Genomic DNA, 13561 nt, shown 5'->3' on the forward strand with positions numbered 1-13561 from the left:
GTACCACCAAGTGGATTGAATGTGATGAAACGCAGTTAGAACAACCATCGCTGAATCCATTTTGATTTTTCTGGTGTTTCTTAGCCTGTCTCAGAGGCTCTGTGCACAGACCTGTTGATTGCTTCCTCTCTGTACTAGCTACTACTCCGCTTATCCTAATGGCTGGGTAGAACTGGTGTTGGGTCATGTGTGTTTTGTCGAGTTTTATTGCATAGTTGTTGTTCCTGTTGCATTGTAATAATTATGTCATAACACTAAACTTTGCAGTGTTGCCGTCTGACCCACGAAAATTGCTGTGATCCAAGTGTGCTACACAGGGGAGGGAAAGAGTGGCCTACCACTGCCAAAATGCTTCTTTGAGCTAGTTGGAGTGACGAGCGGGTGGAGACGAGTTTGGAGAAAGGACAGAGGCACAGTACTAACAAGGAATTGTTTATGCCAATGTGCTCCATAACACGGTCACTGCAGCAGCAATGTTTGGAGCCCTAATCCCTGTGGATCGTGGCTCACTGGTCGGCCACCCCTGTATTTTCTTCGGTATACGTGACCCACGAGCGACTCACTGGCAAGACCAGCTGCTTTAAGCTACCAACAGATGGCAATAGCCGTCTTGTATTTGCTTTTCGTTTGCTGTTTAAAACTTGCTGAGCTCCCCCATGGCTTCATCGTGCGACCAGTATCCATGACCGCACAGCTTGCATACGCAATGTGACCTACCAGTGACCCATGACACAGTGAACATGTTAAATGGCAGCTAAAGACTTTCTAGAATTCAACGAGCTTAAATGGATCGAATGTGTGAAACTTGCAGGTAAGGCCTGCTAGATCTTTTGGTACTAGCGTTTGAAATGTGTATGTAATAGCTGAATAAAGCTGCAGTAGTGTTCAGGCTTCTGTACAGCGCACAGCGCCAGGCAGAGGGCCCCCATGATGATGTCATCTACGGCAGCAGTATATTTCCAAAGCAGAAACATTTGCTCAAAGGAAAAAAAACAATACCACTGAAGGCAAAAAGCCCGCGGCGGGTCGTTTGGTGACATTGGACGGAGCAGAGCAGGATGCAGACGAAGGTAGCAAAAATCTGAAATCTCGGCAACAGTGATGTCATCACTGAACTTCTCCACGCTTCCCTGATGCTGTGAGGAGAAGCCTAAAAATCATTGCGGCTTTAATTGGCATTTGTCACCGTTTTAAATGCTAGCGCAAAAAGACTTGGCATGCTTTACCACAAGCTTCATACATTCAAATCCTTGAATCATTTATGTTAGGCCGAGACAGCGTATCATTCTGTCATTGGTCGGCAGCTCTATAGTAGGATGCAACTTAAAAAAAACATCAGTTGGTAACAATGGGCCATGGTCCGCGGTGTCCGTTATTACTCCTCTGACAAAGCACAACTGTAAACGAAATTAGCATTTTTATGTTTGACACTATCGAATAAGTCAGAGGCGCCAAATTCTTGAGCTTATAATTTCGTCTTGTAATTAGTTTCTTGTTTTGTTAAGAAAAAAAATGTAGAGTTTTAATGCAGCTAAACTGAGTAGACATGCAAAAGCATATGTTTGGGCAGGTTGGCTCATGGTTTTGCTTTGCTGGGTTGTCGGTACGTCTGGTGACGATAGACTCTGGTTTAGCTCTGATCGAGGTTAAGCTGATATCTAATCTGTTCTTGCCGCAGAGGGTGGTTGGTGAAGACGACGATGCACAATGCAAAGCGCGAGTGTGTGTTGTAGTTTAACATGAGGTGTGATTGGCTGCGGTGCTAGCATAGTGCCCTTGTGCAGGGGCCAGCAAAGCTGATCTGTTTGCGCCGCCGTGGGTTCAAAACTCAAGTTGGGGAAATATTTGTTGGATTTGTGCATGGGCTGTTGCTATGCTAGATTTTGCCAAGGTCACCTTTTATGGTCACTGCGGTTCCCACAAACTCGGTGAGCCGCTTAGACCTCGTGAAGTAGTGCTTTTGCACTACAAAGTTCTACCTACGGACTACTTTTTTGTCACAGAACAATTCCACGTGACGGTCCTGAATGTGGGTGAAGCTTCACTGCACTGCACTTCAGGCTACTGCTTCACTGCAGTTAACTGATTTTTTTTATGTTGGTGACTAGTGGAAGGGCTACTGATGCAATCGTCACTGTGTCTGGGTTTCGTTTGCCTCTATCATCTTCCTTGTTAACTGATGGCTGTATAGTGTGCTAAGCTACAAAGGAAGCCATTTGGTGTTCTAAATTACTGGGAAGTTCACTTAAAAAATATAGGGAATAAACACAGACTTTTTTACTGATAATAATAATAGTGCCTTTATTCAGCAAAATAAAATACAAAGATTTCAGCAAGTTGGCCCAAGCTAACAAGGCTTGGTGGGCTATACTTGGCAATTGGGGAGAGAAACTTGTGGAGATGAAATTAAAGAAAAAACCCAAAGGTACAAAACAGGAGTGACCAAAAACAAAGAGGCTGAAGGGCACTGCTATACTGAGCACTGGGCTGTGTTCATAGATCAAGAATGAGTTGAGGATTAAGTTTACAGTCCAAAATCATCAGCTTCTCCAAGAGTCGTGAAAATTTATATACATACATGCCCGCTCAGCCTTTCCATGCAACAAAGAAAAATTATGAGGCAAGGGCATGGGAGCTGTTTTCACTTAAGGTATAATGCAGCTGCCTTCCTGATTGACTGAGCTAGGCTGGAGGGGAAGGCCAGAGGGCTCTTGGACTGAGGAGCCCTTCAGGGAAGGTTTTTATCTTTATAATGAAATATTCCTCCTCTGCCTTCCTTCACAGTGCAAGAAGCTCATGTGTGCTGTAATTAATGTCTGCCAGGCCAGGAGCACTCTCCAGTGCCATGGCATGGATCTCCACTGCTGTGGTGCTAGGGGCTGTTTGGTCTGCTCTAGCAAAGGAAGCATGCTTTTGGCACTTTTTCTCATGTGTTGCATCCTAGCGTGCATGAGTGCAATGCTGTTGTCAAATGACTTGCTTCTTATGCAACACTATGCAGAGCAAAATGCCGTACAGGCCACAGCTTCCACTGCTTTGCATGGGCTATACTGAGAGCAGATTCTCCTGACCTCAATTCTTAGTCCTTCGTCATTTCCAGCCAGTAGTAATGGTGGCACATTTTTCTTGTGTCGGCGCCAAAGCTTATTTTTGTGCATCATTTGTGCCATACCTGCCTAAAACTGGAACGTAATATTTTGTGCATGGGATTCTCCCAAGGGATACTATGAAAAAACATTCTTGTTGTAGTGTACAAAGTTTCGTTCAAGGCAGCCTTTACTGTATGAAGACACTTGTGCTGTGTGTTTCATAGCATAGCAGGAAGTCTCAATTTTAAGGCATTTGGGGCTCTGGAGGCCATGTAGCTGGGCCTAATGCCCATCAAGTTATGCAGAGTACTCATTCTGATATTGACTAAATAACGTGTTTGCGAATAATTTGCTACATTGTGTGTGCAGTGGATCGTGTCAGGATCAGAGGACAACTGTGTATATTTGGAACCTACAGACCAAGGAAGTCATACAGAAGCTGCAGGGACACACAGGTATGTCCCTTTGAACAATACTCACACAGTGTTTGCTGCCATTGAGTTGGGCAAGAGGTGTTCAGGAGTGTAGACGAATCTGACTATCGCATGGCTCTGGAATAAGAGCGTAGTTAGCATGGCAAGCAATGAATGCCCTATTATGAGGTTAAGTAGAAGTTAATGTTTTGTAAGGCTAAAGAAGAAGATGCGTCTGATGATTTGAAAAGACGAAGACGAGGTGACAGTGTTCTCGAGAGTTTTTGCCAGCGCTACGCTTGTGTGTCTTTTGCCGATCTGATCCCAGACTGCTGCCGTTGCCGTTCCCGTCGCCCCAGTACCTCGTAACAAACCCCCCGTTACAGTTTATTCAAATTGTTGCTTCTTACCAGAGCAAGTTGCACTGCTAACATTGATACATGTCTGCTCAGTATTACGAAATTTCCGTATAGAAGGCGCAATATACCGAAATGTGCAGAATTGTCTGTAGAAACATTTCAGGCCAGGCATAAGAACTAAACAAAAATCATTTTTGAGACTGATGCCTTTATGTTTTGTGTTAGCCCTGCTAAGCCTCCAGTATAAACAAAAATTATTTTTGAGGCTGATGCCTTTATGTTTTGTGTTAGCCCTGCTAAGCCTCCAGTCAGTGCACATTTTATTTTGTTTCCTTTGTTACAATAAGTTTTTATATTGTTTAAAAGGTGCTTGTTTACACAAACATTACGTGTTCCTGTAATAGAGACGAGCCAAAAGCAGTATAATTGAGACCCTGAAACCGATGTGCAGTCACGATGTGGGGATTTGAGGTCTCAACAGAAACTGCATAGCTAAACACCTGGGAGTTTGTCAATTTTTTTCCTCAATAACATGTGGACATTTTAGGGTTTTTCCCTCTTTGGATAATAATTTGCTCTTTAATGGTTAAGGTTTTGGTTTAGTTTTATAGGGTTTAATGTCCCAAAGCAACTCTGGTCATGAGGGAGACTGTGGTTGAAGGCTCCAGATTAATTTCGACTACCTGGGGTTCTTTAACGTTCACGGCTGTCACATAGTAAAAGGCCTTTAGCATTTCGCCTCCACCGAAACGCCACTGCTGCGGCCGGAATTGGACCCATGCCTTTGGGGTGAGTAGCCGAGCACCGTAATCACTGAGCCACCGCAGCGGCCTTTAGTCATTAAGAATAATTTGATTTGTGGTAGGAGTGCTTGTCAAGTAGTGGACCCCATTGATCATCTGGTTACAAGGTCTGTTACAATGTTTTTCCAAGACAAGTTTACACATGTATGTACAAGAGCATACTGTTAAATGTCTCCACTACATTTACACTCCGAATTCATATGCTACAAGAAGAAACTTATATGCTGCTTTACTCTTTCCTTTTGCTTTGTGTTGAAAGGGTTGAGCATGGAAATTGTATAGGAGGAAGAAAGGGCCATATTTGGTTGGTTTATTGCGTTTGTTAGGCGCTGCCGATTCTCCGGTCTAGTTTTGCATAGAGGTTATTTCGGAGCTCTTTACATTTTTGTTGTCCCATGTGAAATAGTGCTGAATAGCGCAGCTATAATTGATTGTTTTCCAGAGTATAAAAATAATAAATTTCATTATGAAATGCTTTTGTATGGCTTCTGAAGCCATTTGGCTGGGGGAGTGTTCACATTTGTCATCATCAGTCTGACTACGCCCACTGCAGGACAAAGGCCTCTCCCATACCTCTCCACTTAGCCCTGTCCGGTGCCAGCTGCGGCCACCTTGTCCCCACAAACTTATCTCATCCGCCCACCTAAATTTGTGATGCCCCCTGCTATGCTTGCCTTCTCTTGGCAGCCAGTCCATTCGTTGCCCTTAATGACCATCAATTATCTAGCAATTGCATTGCATGCCCTGACCAAGTCCATTTCTACGTTCAAATATGAGAGGCTGGTGGTCAGAGCTTTAGTTTTAGTGAATTCTATTAAATGCTGATCTGTACTTTTCGATGCTGTGTATACATTTTTGTACATAGCAAATGCAGTTTTTTCTGAGAGTTTACTACAACTAGAAGTGATAGGTTTGTTTCATATGAATAAAGCACTCTTCTTATCGCAATTTGGTTGCTTTTTGTTTTAGCTGATGAACGCAGTAAGTAGTGTTGCTCAAATTGGTGAGCTTTGCAGCATGTATTTTGGCATGGTCTTGTGGACAGATTTTGTCACCTATAACGCCATTTTATTGTTGCTTTTTAGTGTGAAATGTGATTCCACAATCCACGAAGTAGTTTTTTGGAAAATCTTGGTGCTTCATTGTTACTATCTGCAACTGTTGTCATGTGCTTAATTTTGTGCATTCCTGTAGGTGATGACAGTTGGTGTTTCATATTGCAAGACAAACAGGCTTTTTTGAGATCTGCATGGACTGTTTAGGCGAGAAATTTTGTTTTTTGAATGAAAGTGGTGAGCATTGTCTGAAATGGTTAAAGTACAGGCCTGGCTGACTCCGACACTTCACAGGTCTTCAGGGGTACCATGCTCTAATACGTGACAGGCAAGTTTTAGCAGTCAGCCTGCATGCAGTGAAGATATTGCATACAATATTGTGCATCTTTACAGTGCAAGCTTTTAAAAACTTTCTCCCCTCAACCGCTGGCTCATTTACACTGAAACTGCGCACAGAACTTGGGTATTGCAGTAACTTTTGTCTCGTAGTAAGTTTGTCAAAGGTACTTACTTGGCTCAGCTGCGCATGATGCAAACCCCTAATCGTCTGCCCCAAAATCGACGAACCGAAAGCCACCAACTCTGCTCAACTGCGCATGCGCGCCTGGAGCAGAGGTGGAAAGGAGGGCAAGGTTTTTTTTTTCTCGGCGGATATGACGTCAAAGGTTGTTAGTTTTTTTTTTTTTTTCAAGAAATAAATCTCAAACCCAGTTGCTTTGCTCTACATCGACCTGTCGTCCAGCGCCAACTTGCCTGTAGCCTCCGTACTGCGGTGAGTGTTGCGAAAATGCTTTATTGTGCACGTTTCCGACTTTCCAATCAACTTGCCTGTAGCCTCCGTACTGCGGTGAGTGTTGCGAAAATGCTTTATTGTGCACGTTACCGACTTTCCAATCAACTAGCATTCGGCTCTGCTAAAGTTAGGTTGGCATCCGAGGTTCCGGCATGCGTGGGGAGACCGTCGATAGCCGTCGATTACCTTGATCTTTCTGCGCTTGAAAGTAATCTGTCATTTTGTTCGCTACTTGAATGCCGGTTGGCTCACTCGTGGAACCTTATTTCGCAAGTCTCTCTTCGCCAATTGTTTTTTTCTCCTGCAGCAGGAGTTTTATTTATACGCGTTTTCTTTCTGTGGCAGTACGAACACTGCATTGCGACTGGTATCATGACTTTTTAGCATATTGTGCCTCACCATTGCGGTCATCTGGTATTTTTTATTTTATTCTGCATAGTATTGCAACACTCGCCCCGGCCTGCCTAGGACGCAACGTGAAAGGCGCCCCAGTACTGAGCGATTTCAGCGCTCGTGAAAAAACCCCAGGTGGTCGAAATTAATCCGGAGCCCGCCACTTCTGCGCCGATTTTTTTCTATGCTCTTCATTCCGTAGTCCACTGTGCGGTTTAGGTGTCCACCGTTAGCTAGAGGAATTCAGTCACTGCAGTGTTGTAGTGGAGGAAATGGTCGGCTTCCTGCAGTACTGGTGCAGTTTAATTGGAAGTTGGCCCAGTGTGAAAGAAATATTCCTTACCTCGGTGTGTCATGGCTCTTGTACAGCATGAAATGGCTCTAAATTGTGGGCGCAGAGCGCACATGCATCTTTTTGTGCTTATTTGCTCACGCCTCTTCGCACGCCGCATCTCAATAGCTTTCTGGCAAGCATAGATTTTTGCGACAATATTTATCATGTTAAAGCTGAATGGTATTAGTAGAGCTCCTTGTGCGTGTGTTTTGGAATGCATAATATATGTTATTTCTGGATTTAGCTTTTTTTTTAAAGATAACATAGCTTGGCGCACTGCTCTAACAGTCTTCATTTGCATATGATGAAGCAGTGGGAAAGATTGTGAGAAACCATTGGTGCACACGTATATGAAATGGCGTATGCCTTCAAGCAGCTGCCAACAGTAGCTAGAAGAGACAGAGAACTAGGACAGATATGCACCAGCGGCCGCAATGGTGGCTCATAAATTATGGCACTCGGCTGCTGACTAAAAAAACGCGGTTTCGATACTGCTGCTTCGGCGGTCGCATTTTGATAGAGGCGAAATTCGAGAGGCCCTTTTACTGTGCGATGTGCATGTTGAAGAACCTCAGGTGTTTTAAATTTCTGCAGCCTTTCACTATGGCATCCCTCATAGCCCGAGTCGCTTTGGGACGTTTAACCCTATAAACCATAGATATGCACCAGCGTGTTGTGCAAAACAGCCTGTGGTAGTAAAGGAACAGTGCAGCTGCTGCCATGAGTGGTTTCCAGTGCAGTTTCGTGCAACCACTAAATATAATTCTTACTACATTTTTATTTGGCACAAACATCATTTGCGTGTGCTAAATGTCTGTGTCAGCCTCTAGGTTTCAGTGTCATTAGCTCCTGGTTTTGTGTTTGCAACAGGAATCGTTGCACACTTTATTTATCCTTTCTAGAACTGGAGTTGTCAAAATTGTCAGTACAAACTAGGTGGAATTGTAGCATTTCTCTAATTCACATCTTCCTTACTTACCTTGCTTATTTGCATGGGCACGGACGGCACTTTGGGTGGATGTGCAGGTCTCCTCCATCATGCAGATTCTGTCTTCACCTTATTAATTATGGAAAGTTGTCACTGGTACTGCCAAGCATACATTTTTTGCTATTTGTAAATGTTCAAAATTTGCTGCTAGTTAATTGAAAATTTCAAAAATTTATTTTTGAGGAATGGAAATGGTGCAGTAACTGTCTGGCATATCTTGGTGGACACCCTGAGGGAAGGGATAAAGAAGGGAGTTAAAGAATAAGGTGTGAAGGAGATGCGGTAGTGTAGGACTCTGGAATAATCTCGACCACCTGGGGATCTTTTGACATCTCTTAGCACACGGGCGCCTTTGTGTTTCGCCTCCATCGAAATGCGGCCGCCGCGGTCAGGATCGAACCCGGGTCCTCCGGATCAGTAGCCAAGCACTTTAACCACTGAGCCACCGTGGCGGGTAAGGTATTGTTTCCCGTAGTTAGTTCTGACCTTAGGTAGCAGACAGTTATTACGCAGTGCGAACTGTGTTGTGCAGTTGTTTATGATCATGTCAGGAGGAAAGATGCCTAGCGTACTGCGGTGAGTGATGCGAAAGTGCTTTATTGTGCACGTTTCCGACTTGATCGGCTCTGCTAAAGTTAGGTTGGCATCCGAGGCTCCGGCATTTGACGAAGGATCTTAGAAATAGAATACCGATATTATAAGAATAAAGGGCGGAGAGGGGCAGAACCTTTAAATCCATGAACAAAATGCTGGAGGGTGTAATTCGAGGAGAAGAGGTTATGATCCGTATTGCTTTTGGAGTTTTATTAACAGCAAAAGATTAATATGATAAGCGTTACCTGAGGATGAGATGCCATAATTAAACTGCCTATGGACGAATGCTTACTAAAGGGATAATTTATGGATAGGGAAGAATTATCTTCGGGCCTTGATTAGTGCGAGTAATCCATGCAAAATTTTATTGCGAGTTTCTGCAACATGATAGAGCAATTTTAAATAAGGGTCAATAAAAAAAAATGAAACTCTGGCTTGCGATGAGATGGCAGTGGAATTGAAGTATAGCCGTTGTGTGATGGGGAGTGGTTTCTAAGAATGGGGAGGGGGAGGGGGGGGGGGGCATTTTTGAGTATGATCAAAGCGATGAGCCTCTGTTAATTGCTGATAGCATTACTTTCGACAGCATTAGAGAGACCAAAGATGCACAAAAGATCTGTGTTATACGTGGTTTCAATGTATTTTTCACTATCAAAAATTGATTTCTTTGTTTACCTGTAGTTAGTACAACTAGATGATATTGCATAAAGCAGTACCGGAAAGTGATCAGTGACATCACATTCTATCATGCCAGCCTGAGGAGCAGTGGAAAATTTGGGAGAACGTGATGAAATAATGAATGATGGATGAGATTATTAGACGAGATTAATGGAAGTAATGGATGACATTAAGAAGTTTGCAGAGATTGGGTGGCTGCACCTGACTCGACAGGGTTAAATGGACAGGTATGGGAGAGGCCTTTGTCGTGGAGTGGGCATAGTAAAGCTGATGACGGTAATGATTTTTTAACATGGCTGGCAATGTTCTGGAGAGGAAGTAATGCTTAGTAGGTATTAAACCATTCATGTATACACCAGAAGCCTGTTTTTATGTCAGCTAATGTGAGTTGATGGGAGACGCCCTAGTCTTTCCAGACAGTGTGGCTGTAAACCTTGGCTGTGAGGTTGTCTTTAATGACATCGAAAGGAAGTTTTCCTTTTTTTTTTTTTAATTGGCTTGAGCCAAAGCACCCTGAGTTGAGGTTTATTAACAAGCTATCACTTTTACCAGGTATAAAAGTGATATCTGAATAAAGGTTAGGTTCATTTGTTGTGATGAAATCAAGGGCGTGTGCATTGTTGCTGTTATCTGTTAGCAACTGTCTTAAAGAATGAACAGAACCAGTCTCTAGAAATTTTTAACTAGGGCGGTGAAGGATAATGAGCTAAGAAAATTATCTGTCCAAGTAATGTTCGCAAACATTAAAATCGCCCCGCAGAAGTGGGGATGATGAAGGGTATAGTGTTTTAACAGTGTTTCTAGCATCAGAGGTAGAAGAATATGAAGATGGGCAATAAAATGTGCCGGGGATTACTGTCATTAATATGCTAGTCTGGGCTAGTTGTTTACATATCATTGACACGAACAGAGTGAAAAAATAAGGACAGTGAAGATCCAACAGCATGCATAGTGCTTGTCCAGTCTTTTCTATGTTGCTTCTTAATTGCAGTCTTTCATGGTGCGTAATTGATCATTGCAATGTCATGAAAAAACTTTTTCAGGACTAAGAAATCCCAGGAACAACTAAAAAAATATTGGTAGGGTTCAGCATACTTAAACCGAGTAGACGTGCGGAAGAAAGTCTTCATTCTTCTATTCGAAGGGACACTTAAGCTCCGCCTTGAAGCGTATGACGCGATATCTTTAGTGGGTTAATGCCCATATATGCAGAATTGCTCATTCTCTACTTAACATTCATAGATGGCGGTGAGTCCTCATACCACTACCATCACAATGGCATGGCGGTTGTGTGCCACTGCGTTGGCAGGTGGCTGTTTCTGTCACAGCTACCGGTATGGATTGTGCGACCCATGTTGCTCTTCCTGAGCAACATCTTGCACAGCTGGCATGATTATCCTCCAAACTTACCCAAGTTACCAGGCAACGGCACATATCGTGACAAGATTCTGAGCATTTGAGTGGTTTTGCACTGAAAAGAAACCATGTCAGACAGAAATTTGGTGACTGACACCCGCCGCAGTGGCTCAGTGGTTAAGGCGCTCGACTACTGATCCGGAGTTCCCGGGTTCGAACCCGACCGCGGCAGCTGCATTTTTATGGAGGAAAAACGCTGAGGCGCCTGTCTGCTGTGTGATGTCAGTGCACATTAAAGATCCCCAGGTGGTCGAAATTATTCCGGAGCCCTCCACTTCGGCACCTCTTTCTCCCTTTCTTTTTTCGGTCCCTTCTTTATCCCTTCCCTTACGGCGCGCGTTCAGGCGTCCAACGATATATGAGACAGATACTGCGCCATTTCCTTTCCCGGAAAAACCAACCAATCATCTTGTGCCTTTGCTGTGTACCACACAGGCTAAAGATTGGATCGCAACACAGCATAGAGAGAGAGAAAGTAATTTAATGAAAGTAAAGTAGGGGAGGTTGGCCTTCAGTAAGGTGGTGAATGCATCTGCTGTGATAGTGTGTGTACTGTCCACTTACTTGTTGCAATGCAAGAACCGGAAGACAGGATACTGTGTGGATATGTGCTTAACTCTTTTTCGATCATGGGAGAAATGCCCTTATTTTAACGATAGCATATAGGGTCCCATGTCGGAAAAAAGCCGGCATTGTTGTTGGCCATGAAACAAAAATCCGCGAAAAACCAGAAGTTGCCACCATACGCTATATGCGCACGACATAGCAATATAGACGCACACAGGCAACAATGGGGAAATAGAACAAAATCTCCAACAGGGGATCGATATTGTCCAGGAATACGTAAAATGAGCAGGGTTAAAATGCTCGCCAAGCAAATCCGAACTTCTGGTGATCCGAGGGGCGAGGAAACGCGATGCCAACGCAGAAGACGTCTCGTACAGGTAAATGAGACACTGGTAGCCACAGTTGACAAAATCAGGGTCCTAGGTCTGATAATACAGGACAATAGAAAGAACACAGAGACAATAAACAGTCTTAAGTCGACAAATAACATGACAGCCAGGCTCATAAGGCAAATAGCTAACAAAAGACTGGGAGTCGGAGAAAGATCTCTGCCGAATGGTTCAGGCATTTGTGATAAGCAGAATAGTGTACACAATCCCCTACCTCAAGCTAGGGCTGGCCGAAAAGCACACAATAGACGGGATCATAAGGCAGGCATATAAAGCAGCCTTGGGGCTGCCCCACTGCATCCCTACGGAAAGACTTCTTAAACTAGGGTTCTACAACACCAGCAAGGAACTATGTGAGGCACATATATTTGCGCAATTAAGGAGGCTTGCAACCGTACCCCTGGGAAGGAAGGTCGTGAGCAACCTAGGACTACATGATAAAATCCTGGAAAGAAACGCACTGGCAAAATTACCGACCGAAGTGAGAGAATTACTTACTATTAAACCAATTCCAAAAAATGCACCCTGCTTTTCACGAAAGCAGGAGGAGAGCAAGAGCAAAGGCTCTTGAAGCCAAGCTAGAAGACTCGGAATACACGGCCTATATAGACGCGGCGGAATACGGAGGAGGAGACTCCGTTGTTGTCGTGGGCGTGAATGACTCGGGGTGAAACATTAACGGCCGGTTCAGTCAAAGCAAAGAACTCGGGGACAGCGGAGGAGGCGGCTATCGTCATGGCAATGGCCAGCACCAAAGCAGTCACTATAATTAGCGACCCCAAGGTGGCTATAAACAATTTTGTGCTGGGTATGATCTCCCAGGAGGCAGAATCAATCCTAAGACATCAAGACTGGGACCATAGAGAGGTGGAACTAATATGGGTGCCGACACACTTGGGGAACAGGGGAAATGAGTTGGCTTACAGTATAGCTCGAGGTTATGTCAGCTGAGCAGCGAGCCGGGCTGAGTCCCCAAATTTCACGAGAGATGCGTTCATATCCTTTCACGACTACACCAGTTTAAACTGGAAAGGAGGATCTATTTGCCACCAGACAAAAAGCCCGACAAAAGCCAGGACGTAACATGGCGTCGGCTCCAGACGCAAGCCTTCTATAGCCCGGCGAGACTAGCACACACGTATCCAACGCATTACAATCCGACTTGCAAAGAATGTGGCGAGATAGCCGGATATGACCACATTCTATGGAGCTGCAAAAAGCCGCCGTCACCGTCGGACCTACTACCAGTCCCTTCTCTGGAGCCGTGGGGGGCTATACTGGCCAGCTCAGACACGTTGATGCAAGTCCGGGCCACTGAGTGGGCTCACAAGATCGCCGAGAACCACGGGCTTGAAGCCATCTAGTATAGCGCCCACATAGGGCTGAATGCTGACAATAAACGTTTTCCAATCCAATGCCACCTGCCAAGGTAGGCAGGGTAAAGGTTGCGATGCAATCTTTACCCTGTGTGGTGCATAGCAAGGGCACAGGATTTCAGTTCCCATATCTCTATTTGACATGGGTTTTTTCGCGGATTTTTCGCTCGTGGCCAACGAAAATGCAGGCTTTTTTCCGACATGGGACCCTTAACGCTATCATGTTAACATATGGGCGTTTATACCACGGTAAAAAAAATGTTAAATAAATATCCATACAGTATCTTGTGTTCCCTAGTTCGCGCATTGCAGCA

General features: G+C 44.3%; 1 protein-coding gene across 6 annotated transcripts in view; it reads left to right on the plus strand.

The window, feature by feature from the left end:
- Window positions 1-13561, plus strand: part of LOC144116111 (uncharacterized) — a 67004-nt gene that overhangs the window by 31815 nt on the left and 21628 nt on the right. For 4 of the 6 annotated variants that reach the window (XM_077650789.1, XM_077650790.1, XM_077650791.1 and 1 more), the window contains one exon: window positions 3459-3544. In XM_077650789.1, coding sequence (XP_077506915.1) covers window positions 3459-3544 — 86 coding nt within the window. Of the gene's footprint in view, window positions 1-3458; window positions 3545-6458; window positions 6567-13561 lie in introns of those variants that run through there. The other 2 variants (XR_013311736.1, XR_013311738.1) reach the window with 2 other exon arrangements.

The sequence above is a fragment of the Amblyomma americanum genome, chromosome 1 (assembly GCF_052857255.1).
Source record: "Amblyomma americanum isolate KBUSLIRL-KWMA chromosome 1, ASM5285725v1, whole genome shotgun sequence".
NCBI lineage: Eukaryota > Metazoa > Arthropoda > Arachnida > Ixodida > Ixodidae > Amblyomma > Amblyomma americanum.